This window comes from Ostrinia furnacalis, unplaced genomic scaffold, assembly GCF_004193835.3.
Source record: "Ostrinia furnacalis isolate ACB-3 unplaced genomic scaffold, ASM419383v2 OfSCF7487, whole genome shotgun sequence".
Taxonomy (NCBI): domain Eukaryota; kingdom Metazoa; phylum Arthropoda; class Insecta; order Lepidoptera; family Crambidae; genus Ostrinia; species Ostrinia furnacalis.
Window position 1 is genome coordinate 200,376 of NW_021137726.1, and position 20,616 is coordinate 220,991.

Consider the following 20,616-nt stretch of genomic DNA (forward strand, 5'->3'; position numbering starts at 1 on the left):
ATTTAGGTAGGTAAGAGACTGTTTCCACAAAAAATAATTTTAGGCAGGAATGACATCTCAGATCTCACTCCAGAAAACTCCTTTTTGTGGTGTTACCTTAAAAATAGAGTATTTATAATCCAACAACCATGAACAGTGATTGTACTTTCGCTACTCGGAGCGCGCGGCTTTTTTATTTCTACCCTCAATTTTTAGAAATGGAAGAAGCGAGTGAGGACGATAATAGAAGTGATTCTGAAATCATTAACGAGTGTGAACGTGAAATTGAAGCGATGCTAGAGTGGCATAACTCGGGAATTGAGTATAATACTAGAAATGTTGAGAAGAGAGGACGCGAAGAAAGTGAGGAGAATAGCGAAGAAGGGTTTGTTACAGTTACAAGTAGAAAAGCAAAAAGACTACTAAGAAGCAATTCTCTAATCTTACAAACGAATGGAAGTTGTAATATATCCAACCGAGAAGAGGCGCCAGAAATGGAAAACACATTCCAAATATGTATTACTTCTCTAACCGCACTTCCANAAAAAAATCGTGTTTATTTCTAATTAAATCCATTTTTACACCCTTAAAATGTATGAAACTTGTATCCGTTTTCTACTTCTACTAATAGTTAATTTTATTGGCTATCGCATGATATAAAATTTTTGCTTATTAATGTTAAACTACCCACGCTATCACTTGTTTTTGAAGGAAGAGGTGAAAACTCAAAATTAAAAACTTAAATCCTTGTAAATATGCGAGAAATGGGTCAAGCCCCAAATTTAAAGTATTTTCACCGATAAAATTGTCTATAGATTACGCCCTTAAAGTTTGATCACTACATGCCCGGACACACTGTATAATTTAACTAATTCTGTCGGGTCTGGGCTTTTTTTATATGGGGCGTGACCGTTCTTCTTTGAATCATTCAAAACAACAAACAATTAATTATTTATTTAATTATACTCCTAAAATAAAGTAAGACAGTGCTTTAATATTTGTCATCTTTTTGTGAACAGGACAATGATACTTGGAGTTCATGGGCTTCTAAGAATTTAAAAACTCCGGTATCATGTCAACTCAAAGTACCCAGAGAAAGTGAAGAAGGCCAAAAACTTGCTCAAGTGACGAATATGTTAAGGAAAAAATTCGCTTGGTAAAAATGTTACAGGAAAACGCTGAGAAAGAATCCCTGTGCGATTTTTTTTTCGCTTCCGCAACAAAAAGTTGAAGCAGCTCCTGTAAGCAGAGAACCCTCGGCAATAAATATGTCATGTGTATGGTCAGTGCTACGCGCGACGGCGAACGGAGCGCACGTATCAGTGATTGTACTTTCGCTACTCGGAGCGCGCGGCTTTTTTATTTCTACCCTCAATTTTTAGAAATGGAAGAAGCGAGTGAGGACGATAATGCAAAAAGACTACTAAGAAGCAATTCTCTAATCTTTCAAACGAATGGAAGTTGTAATATATCCAACCGAGAAGAGGCGCCAGAAATGGAAAACACATTCCAAATATGTATTACTTCTCTAACGGCACTTCCAAAACAATTTGCGTTGGCGAAATTAATGAAAAAGAAAAATATTGATGGTATTAACCAAATCAAATATAAAAGTCCATATAAGGTGCTCGTTCAATTCGATACCAAAGAGTGCGCTGATAAATTACTTAGATGCTCAAAAATGGTTGATTATGGATATAGATGCCAATCCACTACCGAAAATAACATTTCATACGGAGTAATTAAAGGTGTTGATTTGGACATTGATACTGAAGAGATTAAAAAATCACTAGAAAGCCCATACGAGATAACATCTATAATACGACTTAAACGACTGGATCTTGATGGAAAGTGGATCGATAGTGAGTCAATCCGAATCAGTTTTAAAGGTTCTACCTTACCCTCGTATGTTCACGCGTATGGGTGCAGGTTTAAGGTGGAATGTTATGAGTTTCCAGTAACACAATGCTCTCTTTGTTGGAGATTTGGCCATATAGCGAAATTTTGCCCAACTAAAAAAGTATTCTGCCCTAAATGTGGCAAGGATCACGATAATTGCGAAACAGAAATCTACCAATGCTTAAATTGTGAAGGTCCTCACATGGCATTAGATAAAAAGTGCCCTATGTTTATCAAAGAAAAAGAAATAAGGAAGATAATGCGTCAACAAAATTCTACATATAGAAAAGCTCTACAATTATACCTGCAAAATCAAACTGCTAAAGAAAAAGCCTCCTGCATAACAAATGTGAATTCCAACGCCAGTTTAACAACAAAAAATAAGAGGTCATACAGTAGCGCACTTATAACACAAGCGCAAGTACATGAAGAAAAACTGCATTCTGACAGTACACTAGATAATATAGAAGAAGAGACACAAGTTTTGAACTCACATGGTAGAGCTGAAAGGAATAAGAAGAAATATCTCAAGAAGAAGAAAAACGACTTTGTACAAGGTGAAATATTAAGAAATGAAGAAGTGCAGTGCATTGAAGAAGTGAAAAAAGCTAAACATTCAGAACAAAATAAGCAAAAGTTTGAATTTAAAAAGTTTTTATTAAAAGTTAAATCAATTATTGTCAACGACAGTACTTTTGAAGATAAAATAAGTTCATTTGTAAAGTTAATAGTAGAAGAAATCAAAAATTATATAATTAGTTTTGTCAGCAAAGCAGAGGCAATAGATGTATTATTCAAAAACTTTTTTGATGGATAAAAGGCCATCTAAAAGCTCTGTTATTAATATATTACAATGGAATGCACAATCTATAAGACCTAAGATTACCAGTTTCGGTGCTTTGCTAAATCAGGAACGGATTCATGTTGCTATCATTAGAAGGCGACCTGCCAGACCTAGAAAAGGTACAGGAGAGATCCGCCCCTCTATATCGTCGAGAAAAACACTTGTCATCAGCAATCCAGAGCTGGAATTGTGTAAAACAATCGTTATCATTTGACAGTTCATATCGTACGATAAAGTCAGTTAAACAAAGCGTTTGACAGAATAATCGTACGTTATGAACTGTCAAATGATAACGATTGCTTTACACAATTCCACCTCTGACGAGTGAAATCGATTATGTTTTTACCCACCGGACCATGCAACAGGCTCTCAGACCCCAGACATGCTAAAATGCTCGGACACATAACTGACAACAACCTCTTCGTTCCCCCCTCCAGTGGATTTCTTAGCTGGGCACTCACCCATCTTCTGGACACATCAACATGTAGATCCGCCCCCACTCTTCAAAGAGCATATGCCACTGCAATGGAGACAGCGCGCATATCCTGCAAGGACTATGGGCTGACATATGTTCCCCCCTTAATAGACTTGTTGCCACAGACCATAATTCAGGTATGTATTTCAGATGAAGACAACTATGGACATGTGGGTAGAATCGGTATCAATGTCGGACCAGCAGGAACTTGAGTGTGTCTTATCTGGATGCCCGATAATATGCTATGGGGACATAATCATGCTTCAAGTGAGCTCACGAACATGTTACATTGTACCATATACTCTGTTATGTCTTAGGGACGTAACAAATAGCTGGTTCAGCACCCTCTTATGCTCTCACATGTATAGAGACAAATACCCTGGGCATGACCTATACGAGGAGACTTGGAGGATAATCAATTCTGGCTATCAGACTCTGCACATGTTGCATGAGGGCATATATGGGCTTCTTAAGATGTGGCCATCCCTTGTCATCAGCGTAATCCTCCGGGATAAAGAAAGGAACCTACTGTTCTGGAGCACGTTGCATGAGTCCATCTAACTACTAATAACTACTAACCCACTATGGAAAATATTTTTTTCTGAAATAAAAAAAATATTATTATTATTATTCTTGTTTACACTTTGTGTATTTCGATGTCTTATACATCGGTGTATTAATGGTATTCACGGGCCTAAACCAAGTGAATACCAGTACAATAATATAGCTAAAAATAGAAATATATTGAGTATTATTATTATTATTATTATAAGTGAAACATGGTTGGAAGCCGAATCACCTATCCATCTTAGCGATTATAACTTTTATAGGAACGACAGGTACGACGGTTATGGTGGGGTCGCTATTATCACTCATAAGTCTCTTCAAGTTCAGGTATGTCCCATAAGATTAAATAATTCAGACATAGGCATAGTCAAAATTAAATTACTAAATTGCAGCTTTTTAGAGTACGTAGTGTCTATTTATTGTCCGTCTAATATACAAACCTCTCAAACAGATTGGGATGACATTTTTGCGCTTTGCCCTAAGAAATCGTTAATTGCGGGGGATTTTAACGCACACCATTCAAACTGGTCATACAAAACAGATACTAGAGGTACGCAGCTGGCGGACTCAGCATTAGATAATAATTTTATTTACCTCAATAATAGCCAATTTACTAGGGTTAAGTTAGTTGGTGGCAATATGCAAAAGAGTTCCCCCGATATTACTTTTGCCTCATCTGATATTGCAATTAACTTTGAATGGCAGGTCTCTCAGGAGAATTTAGGTAGTGATCACCTTGTTATAAAACTGCATATGAATTACAATATAAACTTGCAATTAATTAAGCGTCGCAATTATAGTAAAACCGATTGGGCATCATATAGAAAATTTCTAGACGAAACACTCACTTCAGCTGGTACTTTTGAGGGAGATGCCATTCAATCTAAATATGATCACTTCCAGGAACAACTCATGAATGCTGCCGATCAGAGTATACCTTTTACTAAAATTAACCCTAACCCAGAAAATAATTTTAAGCCCAAACCATATTGGACTCCAGCCTTATCTCATGTAGTTGCACAACGCCGGTTATATTTAAAGTATTTTCGGCGCAATCCAACACCCGAAAATCTAAAAAAGCTAGATGACAAAATTAATGAAGCCAAACGTCTAATTAGTCAAGCAAAAGCACAAAGTTGGCAAAAATTTTGTAACAGTATTGACGAATTGACATCAGTAAGAGAGGCATGGCAGAAAATGAGATGGGCTAAAGGTCTTAGGCGAACATATTTCAATGCACCGGACGAGAGAAGGAATGAACTCTTGTTATCTCTAACTCCTGATTCAGTTTCTAACTCTACGCCAATCTTTAATTCTTCTAATGAGCTCCTAGAATGTGATTTCACTATTCAAGAAATGAAACACGTTTTAAAAAAGAAAGACACTGCTCCTGGAGAAGACGAAATTTCCCACTCTATGATATATAATCTACCTGAGAACGGACAGTTATATCTACTCAGTTTATATAATGCAATCTTTAAGTTTAACTATGTGCCTCTACAATGGAGAAATGTGATAATTGTTCCTATTCCTAAGGCAGGCAGTGACCCTTATTCTATCCCAAAGCTGAGACCAATCTCTTTAATGTCTTGTTTATGTAAAATATTTCATTCTATGTTAGCGCGGAGACTAGAATGGTTTGTAGAAAAAAATAATATTATTCCAAATTATTCAACTGGATTTAGGAGGTCTCAGTCTTGCTTAGATTGTTTGGTTCGCCTGATTTCGTACATAAAAGTTCATTTTATGAAAAATACTTCTACTGTTGCATGTTTTTTAGACATCGAGAACGCATATAACAATGTTTCAGTCTTACAAGCTACTACTCTCCTAAATGAGCTTCAAGTGGGGAAGAAGATTTGTGATTATCTTTGGTCGTTCTTAAATGAAAGGCACCTAAAAATTAAAAACCAAAAAGGTGATAATGTAGTGGTTAGATGGACAAATAAAGGCTTGGCTCAGGGAGATCCTATTTCTCCTCTTATTTTTAACATTATTACCTCTAAATTAGCCCAACGAATTAAAAATGTATTTTTGTGTCAATATGCTGATGATTTTGTCTTTTATGTTAGTGACAAAAATATTAAAACCTGTGAAAAATATCTACAACATGCATTAAATGAAATTATAACACAATTAGAAAAACTGGGATTAGAGCTGTCCGCGGTAAAATCAAAATACTGTGTTTTTAGTAAAGGTCGAAGAAACAATGAAATATTACTAAAAATTAACGATCAGCCATTGATGTCTGCGGAATGTATCAAATACCTAGGACTCTGGCTAGATAGATCATTACTCTGGAGAAAACACATTAACGAAACAATTGAAAAGGCATCAAAATTCTTAAATATTTTGAAAATCTTAGCTGGATCCGGTTGGGGCGTTCACCCTAGACATTTAAGGAGAATTTATGTTTCACTTATCAGAAGTAGATTTGACTTTGGCTGTTATTTGTATGCGAGTAGCGCAAAAACTCATTTGTCTAAGATGGATAGGATTCAGAATCAAGCTTTACGTATAATTGGAGGATTCATCAAGAGTTCTCCGATACATGTTATGGAGGCAGAACTCTGTATCCCTCCACTTTTTTTAAGACGAAGTTTCTTGGCTTATAAATACTGTTTAAAGGCAAATGCACCGACAGCTGATATACTTGAGGTACTTGCATCGACTTATCGAGGCCGAAATTTGGCAAGAAACAAGACACCATTACTTAGTACTGCTTTTAGTGAAACGAAAAATGTTGCAGTGGTTTCGTCATGTCCTTTGGAGATGTATAGTCTTGACATCTGGGTTACTCGGGTCGATGCAATTAACGTCATTAGAGCTTATCTAGATTGTGTTAAAGAAGCAAAACATTCTTTAGAGCCTAACGTTTTAAAAAATAATATTATTAAGGAACTTTCCGAAAAATATGACGAAAGCTATTGCAAAATATTTACGGATGGCTCTAAAGATAAGAGAGGGAACGGTGCAGCTTTTTATGATCTAGAAAGAAAACATGTTGGCATATTAAAAATAACTTCACAGGTTTCAATTATGTCGGTAGAGCTGGTTGCGATTTACAAGGCTCTCGAGTACGCTAAGAACACAAATCGTAAAAAAGTTGTAGTTTGCACAGATAGTAAGAGTGCGCTGCAGCATATTGCTCGGTGCGCCTCTGGCGTAAGAGGTGTACCGATAGCATATGACATACTGCAGCAAATCCACGAAAGCGTTGTAAATGGCAGGCCGCTGTACTTGCAATGGGTCCCCTCTCACATAGGTATTAAAGGTAACGAGGAGGCTGATCGACTGGCCAAAAGAGCAATATTAGATGGTATTGAGTTTCCAATTGATCCTTATTACTCTGAATTACTATCTAATTTCAAAAAACAACATCATAATATGTGGAAGGAACACTTTAATGAAATATCTTTGGTTAAGGGCATTTGGTTTAGGACCATAGTAAGTGAGCCTCCTCGTATACCGTGGTTCACAAATGTAGATTTAAGTAGAAAAGTTATGGTACTCCTGTTCAGACTTCGTTCTGGGCACATTCCGTCTAACAAGTTTGCACATCTAATGAAAAAGTCTGACTCTCCAAACTGTTCAATTTGTAATACGGTAGAAGATGTGCAACACTTGCTGTCGGAGTGTGTTAAAAATCAAAGGGAGCGCCAATCCTTGATGAGTCAACTACATATCTCAGCATCTGATGTGGGGATTTTTCAAACTATTTTAGCTCAACCTACATCAGACGCTGCTAAACTTGTATGTAAAATGGTTTCGATGACTCATCAAGGAATATAATTAATAGTTTTTTTAAGCTACTACTACATATACTTTAATATCTGATCCTTTTTGTATCTTGTTTCTTTTATCTTTATAAATTGTTAGGTTATGATGGGACTGACGTACATCTATGTAAAAGTCCCTAAATAAATAAAGAAAAAAAAAAAAAAAATGTTATGTTAACAAATAGGGCTACGCTAACATCTTTCGCGTGCATTAAATATCTTGGTGTTAGAATTTAAAGATTAAAGATAGCTTCAGGCGTCTCACATTCACTCGTCAAAGTGACAGTTTAATGTGCACTCCAAAGCAGATGCAATATTTTCCGATATTTTTATTTTATTGTATAAAAAATTCAGATGACTTTTTTCACTGTAGACAATTTTCCTTGTTTAATTATTTTCTTGTATAAAAATTTCCGAACGCCTTTTTCCCTGTATTTTTTTTAACGCAAGCAAAATTTCGTAGTCGTCCATTTTACTAGGAGTAAAACTTCTTATTCGGTTGTTTCCTGTTTGTAATTTTGTATGGATCTTCTTTTTATTTAATTATTTATTTATTTATTTATTTATTTATTTTTGGGAAACATACAGTTACAATATAATTTAACTTAGGTGCAGTAAGAAAACACATAAATACATAATTTATGTGTTATTTTTGTCGGCACAAAATTTACCAATCAGTGAGGTTGGTTTTAGAATTGCACTGACGCTCGCTGATCGTCAGTGCCACAATCAGTGCTGAGTGCACTGACAGATCAATAATTGTACGTAATTAATGGAAACGTTCCTAATGATGCTGATTGCTCGGCGCCGACGCTTCATACATTTCGGTGGGTAGCGGTTATTTCGTCCAAGAATGATTGGTAAAACTTCGTATCGACTAAAATAAACATAAAAAGGAGATTCCATACAAAATTGCAAACAGGGTCACAACAAACGATTAAGAAGTTTTGCCTCTAGTAAAATGAACGACTACAAAAAAAAAAATACAGGGAAAAAGGAGTTCGGAAATGTTTATACAAAAAAATAATTAATACCAGGAAACAGTACCTACAGTGAAAAAAGCGGTCGAAATTTTTTGTACAAGAAAATAAAATATCGGAAAATGCATCTAACAAATCCGGGTACCATAAAATAATGTATCCCATCTGAGAAACGCTCTGAGAACCACTGGAGACTACGGAGGTGTACTTTATCTATAGTACTTAACTCACGCAGAGTTAGGTACTATAGATAAAGTACTATTAATCCAAAATGGTGCTCGCATAAAACAATGCATTACCATACATTAATAATACCATATGCACACAGACGGGTATTAAATGGACCGGGAAACGCGTTCGCACTCGATTGTAGACCGCATCGATATGCAGTTAATCGCTCATAATGCGATGAACAGCTGAATCGATTCAGAAAGTGAGGCGATAAAACGTGCACACAATCCACTAATGGATCGTAAATAAATAATATCTTTCAACGACCGCCAATTAGCCGGCTAAGTAGAGCTCGGAATATGGCGCCTTGTAAGATTATTATAAAGGATTTATATGTCTAGTAAAAGTATGTACTGTTGACAAAATAATATTATTATCTACATTACAACTTCTAAGATGCTACAGACGAGTGGCGAATACTTACCGGACACATACGAGTAGCGTAGGCGATCATCTGGTAAAGGTAGCAGAAAGCACCTGGATGCAAGCACCGTTCGTTCGTTCGTTTCAGCCAAATGACGTCCACTGCTGGACAAAGGCCTCCCCCAGGGTTTTCCACAATGAACGGTCCTGCGTCGCAGAATTGCTAAAATCAAGTGGTAGGGAGCGGGGCACATAGCTCGTAGAGACGATGACCGTTGGGGCAGAAAAGTTCTCGAGTGGCGACCACGGGCTGGAAGAAGTAGCGTGGGCAGGCCTCCTACGAGGTGAACCGACGATCTGGTAAAGGTCGCGGGAAGAGTCTGGATGCGGGCAGCAAGTGCCGATCGTTGTGGAAATCCTTTCTTGTCCAACAGTGGGCGAATGATGATGCGATATACAATTTTTAGCTTGTTATGCTCCACCTCTTACATATGTGGCAACTATGTATGTGCCACAGATGCCACTTTGAATCAAAATTACATAGTACGATGTGTCAACGACTTTACAACGTAGAAAGAGAGTAGATATCGTCTTATACTAAGCCTTAGAAAATTAAATGTGAAAATCAAAATCCAACAAACACCTACCTAACAATTACACCTCAAAGCACAAGCTTTAATATTAATAGAGTAAAGCCATTAAACGTGGCCGTAATAGCGAATGAAATTAACTTAATTTTATCAAAGCGCCGCTAATTTTGATTAACTTGTTCAATTGACTCAGAAACCCTCTAATATGGAAATTACGAGGAAACACTTATCCGGTAATGTTTTAGGAATTCTCCTCTTGCTTATTAAAAACAAAGTGGAATTAGAAAAGTTTAAAATATATTAGAGTTTTATTAAATACGTAATTTGTTTCAACTTAATGAAGAGGTGGGTATCGTAGATCCTTTAAATTCATTTGTGTTTTGTACACGTTTTTACCTTTATTTTTTAATAATGGCTCTTAACAACTCGGTTTTAGAACACTTAGGCTGAATTGCACTATCTTACTTTAACTTTAATAAACGTTAAAAATCTGTCAAACTCCATGTATGGATTAATATTATTATTGTAATATGCACCGATTATTGTTGTAAAGCCTGGTCCGTGAGCACGTAGAATCCCGTCCAATGACCCCAAGCTACCCATCCCTATCGCTCGCGCGTAATTATGTTGCTGTCGCGCTCGCACACTCACTGCGGGCGCCCGTCGCACAGTCGCGTCGGGATTCTACGTGCTCACGGACCAGGCTTTAGTTACTGTTAAAGTAAGTTGGTGCTGGCCTAAGAATTTAATAGCATTCTACGACTTTTCAGCGTGTCAATGCAATTCAATATTTAATGTTCAATAATATTCTTATTACTATCATTACGCAGAAAACAGACGCCTTGCAATATCTGAAACAAATCTCAATAACGGATCTGACAGCTAAATATAATTGCACAAAGACAGAGAGCGCTCAATTCAAACAATAGGTGAAATAATCCCAGAGACGGCTTGCAAGCTGTTCAGACTTACAAGTGCTCGAGCCACTCAATTTGAGATCGAGTTAGTTTGACAATGAGACCACTTGAAGCGAAGAAGCATTATTTTGAGTCTGTCACTGACACTCAACCTTTAATCGCAGAGTCTTTTTCTCAAAGTGGGATTTTGGAGGGCACAAATCGTTACACGGTTCTAAGAATACCTATATAGACCAAGAAGTAACACTACAAAAATCACAATAAAGAGTCATTCTACTTCTCTTTCTACTCTCTACTTAACCACCTCCTCCTATGGTCCATGTCTCCATGATGCCCTTACATTGGAAATTTGACCTCAGCTACTTATTCTATTCATCAACTGTAGCAGTAAAGCTATTGCTCGGCGGGAGACATTAGGAAATGGTAAAATATTAAATGAGGTTGTCTCCTTCATTTATTTTAAAACAGATTTTACTGTTGTCTAAAAGAGGCTGACAAAGGTGACTGAGTTTCTTCCGCAGTTCCGCCACTTCTTAGCACCAGCCCATATGTCGTGGTACCAAAGTTGTGGTAGGGCAATTTATATTTGGGACGTGTATAAGTGAAGGGCCTACGAGTATGTACTGAATAAACTATTTGAATTTGTTAGGAATTATAAGCCAAAGGTCGACTTCTAGATCTGACAATCACTTACCATCAGATGAGATTGAAATAAATACATGACAATAAAATACGAGTATTACACATCATATAAAAAAACAAAAATACTTAAAAGAACTTTAAATACAGCCATCATTATTTCGGGATAGATCTCGATGGATTTTTGTCAAAACACTTAAATCTTTTATCGTTATCCGTACCCTGAGTGGGGCGTCGGGCAAAGTTTGGCGAAGTTTTGACGGCGAGCGACAGCCTCTTGAAAGGGTTGACAGACGTACCGACTCGTTCTTGATTTATTTTCGGAGATATTGATTTAAGATTTCAATTTACAAGGGCTGTTTTTATAGGGCAGTTTTACAGTATGATAAGAAAAAAAAAAGTAATGAAAGATCGCTAATTGCCCTCGTAAAACCTAAAAAAACCCTTGAAATAGTTTTTCAAAGAATAATAGTAATTTACCGTACCTATAACCTTAACCGGTGTTTTTTGTATGGAGTTAAGGTAAAGTAAGATGGTGCAACCCAGCTTTAGACAAGCGCCTAATAATTAATTAGCAACGTAACTAATCTACGTGTAAAAATAAAGCTGAGAACTTTAAAACAACGTTCGAAAACTTGAACTTCTAGAATCCATCTGTATTCGAATTTCAATTAATCTAAAAAGTTATCATCGCAAATCTACTTGTAGTTCTAAATAACCGAAAATACCAACATGTCTTTATCATTCCAGCAGATGTGACTGAATCGAAATTCTATTGATCCTAATTTGCCTCACCGCTACTCATTTTCCGCGAATTGAAGCATCATTTAACTCCGATGTTGCCACTATTGATCTATTCCTGAAGCGAATACGAGTATTATTGGTGCATGTTTGTTGGAATCAAGTCAAGTGTCAAAAGCTTAACGACACCTATCGAATTGAAAGTGTAAACATTGAGAACGGTTTAGTTACGTTTCCAAGAATGTTATTTTAATACTGGGAAATTTCGTTAATTTGAGTCCTTAATGGTTAACAAAAATTTTTACGTACCCAATAATTAACGTTCTTTTAATCAACGTTAAAAAAACAACCCAAAAATTATAATATAAATTGAATTGCAGGAAATACAGAGTCGCGAATCTTTACCGTAATTTTGGAGTTTCATAGTTAATCTAATATAGAAGTGAGTATCTACAAAATCCCAACTATCCCAACTAATATTATAAATGCGAAAGTAACTCTGTCTGTCTGTCTGTTACGCTTTCCCGCTTAAACCTCGCAACCGATTTTGATGAAATTTGGCATAGAGATAGTTTGAGTCCCGGGAAAGAACATAGGATAGTTTTTATCCTGGTTTTTGAAACAGGGACGCGCGCGATAAAGTTTTTCTGTGACAGACAAAATTCCACGCGGGCAAAGCCGCGGGCGGAAAGCTAGTTGTTTTAATAAAGCTGTAAGTAGCGTAGCCAGTCCGTCAGCCGCTAGTTTAATGTGGGACTGAACTACTTAATTTGCTGAAAATTCAGAGCTGTACATAAACCAGACTAATTAAGTCTCTCGTAGCTTTAATGTAGCATTGTAATGCTCCGCGTTTTGTTGAATATTCTTACATTTTATTCCCTTTGACGTGGAACTGCCGGCATGTTGTTCGTTTGTCGTATTTCGTTTAAGCTTCGGCCAAACCAACGCGTGCAGCTCGCGTCGGCGATGGCGATGGCGATAACTGCGCGTGCGTAGATCGCCGCGACCAATGACAGGACGCGTTGATGTGAATTCATCGCTACAAATTCATACACGACATCTGATCGCCATCGCCATCTCGCACGCGTTGGTTTGGCCGAACCTTTACATTAATACATAAAGCACTCTGTTGGAAACCAACAAGGAGTTTTTATACTTTTTATTACTTTTTCTTCTAAACAAAATAAAATCAACTACTTCTACTTTGACAGCTCAAAAAAGTTGTTTTATTAATACATTTTTATCCATATTTTAATACATTATTCAGTAATACAATAATTAATTTATGTCTTATGCTACATAAATTTGGTGCCGAAACCCATACATCGTTTACATTGGTTTTTTTGTGAGCTGCTAGAAAATTATCCCGAGGGCCAACGCCGGCATAGTTGCCGATTGCAGTATAGATAATTANTTCATTGTTTAATACAAATAGCTTTAATTCTAGTGCGTGTTGCATATCGCGCGCGAGACTATGTTGGAAACCAACAAGGAGTTTTTATACTTTTTATTACTTTTTCTTCTAAACAAAATAAAATCAACTACTTCTACTTTGACAGCTCAAAAAAGTTGTTTTATTAATACATTTTTATCCATATTTTAATACATTATTCAGTAATACAATAATTAATTTATGTCTTATGCTACACACTCGGACATGAACTCCACGCATTCCCTGGTATCCTGGTATTCCCCTTTTATTATATTTCACAGGAATTTTTTCGTAAATTCTGCGTGTTATGAATTCTCGGAAAGACAGGAAATGTATTTTATTTTTGTCCGGTGGGAAATTGTTTCCCTGCGGTTTCAAATAGGCACGACTTTGATGAAAACACTCTTTTGAATGTCATGCATTAATACTACGAAATGTAAATTAACAACCACTCATTACGATATTATACCTACTCCTGGAAAAATCTTCATAATGAAAACTTTATTAAGATAATATTGTCGTAGTAGTGGTAATAGGTAGGTAGGTACAAACGGAATAACTATTATTGCCTACGTGTGTTCTTCATTGTCCTGAATAGTATTAACTGTATACAGAAATTGTAAAATAAGGTTTCCTAGTACCTAATTCAGAGATTTAAACTTTAGTGACGTCATTATTACTTTTCAAATTAAAGAGTTTGAAAATAAACTGACGTTCTTAATAGGTATTACATATTGTCATACATTGTATTTTGACCCTCATTCTTTCTTTTTCAGATCTTTTCATCCTACGGAATACCCTTGAAGGAGCTGGACTTTTCCTTCAATAGTCTCCGGCGTCTCCCAGACCGACTCCTCGCTGGTATCCGAGGAAACATTAGCAGACTGGTCTTCGCCGACAATCTTCTTGGAGACAACCTGAACCCCATATTCTCGACGGCAGAACTCCACAACCTGCCCGCTTTGGAAGAGTTGGATCTGAGCGGGAATAACATTAGGGGAATCGAAGAAGGACTGCTCATTGGGTGTGATGTTCTTAAGGTATATTTTCGTTTGAAATAGATCTATTTTACTAAATAACTAGCGGCCGTCCGTCTTAGTGAGCACCTACGTTCTAAAAGGAACCCCCATGCATATTGAGACTCCTAGCACTTGTAGTTTCTGAGATTTCGTGATGAGTAAGTGAGTCAGTCAATCAGTGACCTTTCGCTTTTATCGTTATAGATTTTTACGTCTGCAAGGAGCTTACTTCAACCTACTTTTATATTCTTTTATTTATACTATAAGACGAATATGTTTATTTTTTCCAGATATTACGCTTGGATCGAAATAATATGAATTCTGTTCCTTCTTCATCACTAAACGGACCTCAAGCGTTGAGAATTATTTCGCTGAGAGAAAACAGAATCGGTAAGATTTTAAATAATAACCTTTTCATTACCTACTAGCTGACCCGGCGAACTCTGTTCCGACTTAAAGGCAATAAATAAGCAAATGTTTCCTTATTTGCTCACCGTTTAGACCCACCCTGGACTACGACAAACATTTATATTAATTGAGATATAAATTAAATTTTCATGAAAAAATATACTTTTGAGCTTAATTGCAGTTTGTAATACCTACTTCAGTAATAATCTTTTTATGATAATATCGTACAGAGATATCTTATTTCACAACAAATCTGTTCGTAAGGTTCTAAGGATACGTACTAATTCCACTGGGAGCTATTCTAAGAAAATACTATTTTTTCTCTCTGTTTGGAAAAAGATTACTTCTCGTAACTTCCTGGAGCATTTATTTATATTTGTTCCTATCATGATTCTATTATGTTTTCTTAGAATCGTATACAATATACATTTATACATATAATAATTAGGTAATGGAACCTACTAGGAAACATTTTGGATCAAATAATCCATTTGTAATAGGTATATAAACTCTAATAACGCTCACATCGCATATACAAAAAATAATAATTTATTTGTTCCAGCAACCATCCGGCAAGCATCATTCATCGCTCAGAAGACTTTGGAAGAAATCGACTTACACGGAAACATGATATCGACCATCGAAGGGGGCGCCTTCATTGGCCTCAGCGAGCTTCAAACCCTGGACCTAGGCCGCAATAGGCTAAACAAATTCAACAGCGACGTGTTCCAAGGGACTGAGAATCTGGAGAAGCTGGATCTGTCAGAGAACTTCATTACAGATTTTCCAACTGTGGCTATTAAGTCGTTCGCAGCGCTGAGACATCTGAATCTGTCTAGCAACATGATTTCGGTGAGCTTTATTTATGTTCGGGGCGGGGTTGATTGGAGTGGGTTGGGGTTTAATTTCTGTTGGTATTATTACTTAGTGATCTTTGATTCGGTGTGGGGCGCTAAAAATGGTCTAAAGTCTTCTATAGTCGATGTTTATTAGGAATACTTTTAAATTTTATTTATGTAGGTAATAGGTAGGTTAATTTTATTTAGGTTTTAAATTATAAAAGTAACAGCCTTGCCTTGTTAGTAATTTTCAAACAATCAATAGCTTGCAGTTACTCATTGATTTTGGGCCAAAACAGGGCCTTATAAGGCCTGAAATACGTTTTAAGATATTTTTAGTAAGTAGAACAAATATTTTTCTCAATTTGCTAAGTGAACCTACTTAATGATTTATTAGGTAACATGAAAATACATACGCATAATGTTTATTACTTACTTTGTTTAATTTGAAATAAAAACAAATCTGTATTCTGAATGAACGGAAAAATTTATAGACATTCGCCTCTTTAATTTATGTTTTTCCATTTCAATTTAGTTTTTACTCGTGACTAAGTAAATCTACAAGCTATTTCTGTGTTTCATTCGCTAAAAGGGTCTCCATGTAAAGTAAAGCTAGAAATGTATTTGTGTGACGTGACTCTTCTTGAGAGATGTCATAGCAGGTTTGAATAAGTTCTCTGAATGTCTGTATTATTTATGGTACAAAGGGTAGTTTGTTCTACTTTTTATCAGTATGAACACTGTTAGCCTATTTTGTATTTAAAACACAGTCTTCGTAGGCCAGCAAACGAAGCTCGAAGATCGTGGGTTCATTTCTATCTGAGGCAATCGATTTTTGAAGTTTTACAAAATAAGTCAAGTAGTTCTAAAGATACTTAGCCCTGGGCTTTCAAGATCAATCGTTAGTCGTTTCAAGGTATTTTATTAGACAGGTGTAATTGCGGTGAAAAACTTGTATAGCATATTTAACTGCATTTATTTAAATTGAACATTGTTTTCAGAACATCGACAACAGCCACCTCAGTTCCCTGGTCTCCCTGCAAGTGCTGGACCTCAGCAGGAACAACCTGGTGAAGCTGTCTCCTGGCACTTTTGTGGGACTCACAGAACTACGATATTTGGACGTTGGCGTCAATTCTTTACGTACTGTGAGTAAATTTTACGAAAATAGAGTTTGGAACAAAAAGTTAACTCAAAGTTAAAGCAACTTTATTGAATATTTAAAAGAAAAATTCTATGAATTCAATTTGAAATATTTTTGTGATAAATTCAAATCGTTATTAGATACAGTAGCTTTCAAACAGTTTTCGCTTTTTAGAAAACATAGAAAGGCAATGTTGATTCAAAGATTAAAAGCCCCGATATTTCGTTTCTATTTACTCGGCAAAAAATGCTATTCCAGCGCGGCAAAATATCCAGCACATTTCTAAACATTTACTTTTTCCATTTCAGGTCGAGGACGACGCGTTCGACGGTTTAACAAGCCTGCAAACGTTGCTGCTCCGAGACAACAATATCCTTCTTATTCCCGCCACTGCACTCTCGCGGCTGCCGAACTTAGTTTCTGTACACTTAGGTTTTAACAGAGTCACTGCTTTATCTAGTGACATACTCCGAGCAGTCTCAGACAGAGTTACATCTTTGGTTTTGTCCAGAAATGTTATCAGGGAACTACCGCCCGCAGCGTTCGATCACTTCAAAATGCTCCAACACCTAGATCTATCAGGCAACTTATTAAATTCCATATCAGCAGAGGTATTCAGCGGCTTGGAATCTTCGCTGCAATTCCTATCTTTGAGCCAAAACCGAATTTTAGGCTTCACCGGTCAGCAGCTCAAATTTGTAGGGCTGTGGTTCTTGGATATATCCGGGAATCAACTGTCAGAAATCCCAGCAAATGCCTTCGAGTTTATCCCGAGCTTAACTCATCTGAACATGAGCCGGAATGCCCACATCAGTGTTTTGCCTCAAAGCGTCTTCAATCATAATCAAGGCTTATTGAGCGTGGATATAAGTCACGTCGGATTAAAGGCTCTCCCCGTTAATTTATTCATGAAAACACCTAATTTGGAATACGTTGATTTATCAAACAATCTTCTTCAAGAGGTATCAGAAAATACTTTCAAAAATCTACGAAACTTGACCTATTTAGACTTATCCTACAATAATATAGTCAATATCAGAACGCCGGCTTTTGTAAACGTAATGTCTATTCGGTATTTGTCTCTCAAAGGGAATCAATTAAACGCTTTCAAGGGAGAGTTCTTCAACACTGGAACGAGTTTGGAAGTTATAGATCTTTCGGATAACCAGCTAAGTTATCTATTCCCATCTTCATTTAAAATCCATCCCCGTTTACGCGAAATTATACTAACGAACAATAAATTTAATTTCTTCCCCTCGGAGCTTATAAGCACTTTACAGTATTTGGAATTAGTGGACTTGTCTGGTAACGCTTTGAAAAACGTCGACGAACTTGACTTCGCTCGCCTTCCGAAACTAAGAACGATTTTGTTGGCGCGAAACGAAATTGAAACAATAAGCGAAATGGCTTTCCATAACTCCTCACAAATACAATATTTAGATCTCTCCGACAACAAGATCGACCGCCTCGGTGACAGGCTGTTCGAGGGACTTATTAGATTGGAACTGTTGGATTTAGCTGGAAATTCCCTTACTGAATTACCGGATAACATTTTTGATCGCTCAAGGTTACACATGCTAGAAAAAATTGTATTGAGCAGAAATCTGTTTGAGCATGCCCCGTTGAAGGCTTTACAAAAGCAATATTTCTTTGTCTCATCTGTCGATTTATCTTACAACGAGATCATCGATATTCCTGCAGAGGATAGTGTTATGGTTAACATTAAGAAGCTGGATTTATCATTCAATCCACTGTCAGAAAAGACGATCAGTAATGTCCTTATTGAACCAAAAACAGTCCGGGAGCTGAACCTAGCTGGTACAGGAATGAGATCAGTGGGTCAACTCGAAACACCCTTTTTGTACAGTTTGAACTTGTCATTCAATAATATTACGGGCTTGTCAGAGAAAACTTTCACCAGAACGACACTGCTCGAATCGTTAGATTTGTCTCACAACCAGATAGTAGATGTATCTGGAGCTCTTGCCATTTCATGGCCTAAACTCAAAAACCTCCAACGCCTTAATATCTCAAATAACCCAATAGTAATGATTGCTGATGGTAACTTCGAAGGTTTATCGTCTTTGCGAATTCTTGATATCAGGTACTTGGATAAATGCACAAGAATAGAGAAAAATGCTTTCAGATCGTTACCTAATCTGATTGAGTTGAGAGCTTATGGCTATCCAAGACTAGGGTATTTGGATATGCAAGGCATGCTTCAGTACCTGTTGGCTCTTGAGAAGTTAGACGTAGAGGTAAAGGATACCAATATTGGCGCTGACCAGTTGCATTCAACTTTGCATCCTCGTTTAGAAGAACTTGGGATTAGAGGGTCTCGATTGAAAACAGTGTCTTCTGGTGTTCTCGCAGGGTTGAAGTCCCCAGCTATCACAGTCAGGTTCCGAAACACTTCAGTTTCTAGCCTGCCTCCTGCATTACTCTTCCCATTACCAAGATCATCTCAAATCACAATCGATGTAGCTGGAAGTCAGTTGAGTACTTTACAACCGCAATTACTCGTAGCCTTGGATGATCGTCGGGCCGACTTGTCAATGTTCGGATTGGACACCAACCCGATCAAGTGTGACTGTAATGCACGAGCTCTTAGGAGATGGCTTCCCAATGTCGGTATAGATAACGTCCGATGTGACTCCCCTGACCATTTATCAGGATTCTTATTAGTTGAGATAGGAGACGACGAGTTATCGTGCGAAACTAGGCGGAGGACCACACTTCCATCTTCTTCGTCCAGTATCGTGACGACCACTCCACCACCTCGTCTCGTACACCGTACTTCAGCGGAGCCTGACATAATTTGGTCTGTTGCCCCTTCGCACGACCGGCCAAAGGCGAACGGCGAGCCGAAAGGTGCTCCAGTGGTCGGCATGGCATCAACAACGAATGACGATAATTTGATTATAGGAATAGTAGGTGGTGTGGTTGCATTTATAGCTATACTGATAATTGCGATATGCGTCGTTCGGTTGCGGATGACAACAACGTCTTACAGGGGAGGGCCGCTGGCTAGCAGTCCTGCGACAGCTGGGGCTCCGCTGTGGGCCGGGGCCTGGCCCGGGTACGCCGCGACCCTGCCCCCCGCGTCGTTATCCACAGCCACTCTGCCACATAAGGTACAGCCGGGGCCCGGTTCAGTCCGGTACTTAGCGCCCCCACCCGCCCCCTATTTTATTAGTATGCCGCCGCACGACGATAAAATATACCGGTAGGACGATTCCGCAAATTGTGGGCTCTATAGTTTAGATTTATTGGGGTTATGCCATTCTGTAAATATTAACATTCCAGGGAATTATCATATCAGTAATTAAGCGAACTTTGTCTTGTGGAAGACACCAAATAATGTGGCTCAAGTTTCATATCGTTGTAGATATTCTTGGATCTTTCTGTAACTACTTGCGAAGGTTGCTCAGGTGTATTTAATATTGCTTGGACTAGATTTACTTAGCTAGTCACCAGTGACTTATCTCCGAGGTGAATGTTTTACGAAAAATCTTGGGACATCCTTAATTACGATTTTAGAGTACTCTAATAAATAAGCTTAAATGTTATGTGTAAGCAGATAAGTAGGTACTTAAGTAATTTAAAAGATGTAAAATATTTATTTAACAGTTTACGTAATTTCATGGGACTTCAAGTAAAGCTATGAAATTATTTTTAACTTGTAACTGTAGTAATAAACATTACAAAGTAATATTTAATTTGTTTCATTTCTATGTTGACACCCACATAAAATACTTTACTGCGAAGAC

The 20,616-nt window shown here is 37.3% G+C and overlaps 1 protein-coding gene across 1 annotated transcript; it reads left to right on the top strand.

The window, feature by feature from the left end:
- The first annotated feature begins 197 nt into the window (after positions 1 to 197).
- Positions 198 to 20,529, top strand: LOC114364914 (chaoptin-like). The gene is made up of 9 exons (XM_028321273.1): positions 198 to 364; positions 1,963 to 2,514; positions 2,790 to 2,841; positions 3,348 to 3,464; positions 14,213 to 14,476; positions 14,746 to 14,845; positions 15,426 to 15,715; positions 16,704 to 16,850; positions 17,155 to 20,529. Exons 1-9 carry the CDS (start codon positions 198 to 200, stop codon positions 20,074 to 20,076), a joined length of 4,611 nt encoding a protein of 1,536 aa, XP_028177074.1. The 3' UTR covers positions 20,077 to 20,529.
- The last annotated feature ends 87 nt before the right edge of the window (positions 20,530 to 20,616 follow it).

Excerpts from the sequence above, each read along its gene's own strand:
- LOC114364914 (XM_028321273.1), top strand. The coding sequence starts at position 198 with ATGGAAGAAGCGAGTGAGGACGATAATAGAAGTGATTCTGAAATCATT. Across the intron at positions 365-1,962 it reads GAGGAGAATAGCGAAGAAGG|ATTTGGCCATATAGCGAAAT; the intron begins GTTTGTTACAGT and ends TCTTTGTTGGAG. Across the intron at positions 15,716-16,703 it reads TGTCTAGCAACATGATTTCG|AACATCGACAACAGCCACCT; the intron begins GTGAGCTTTATT and ends CATTGTTTTCAG.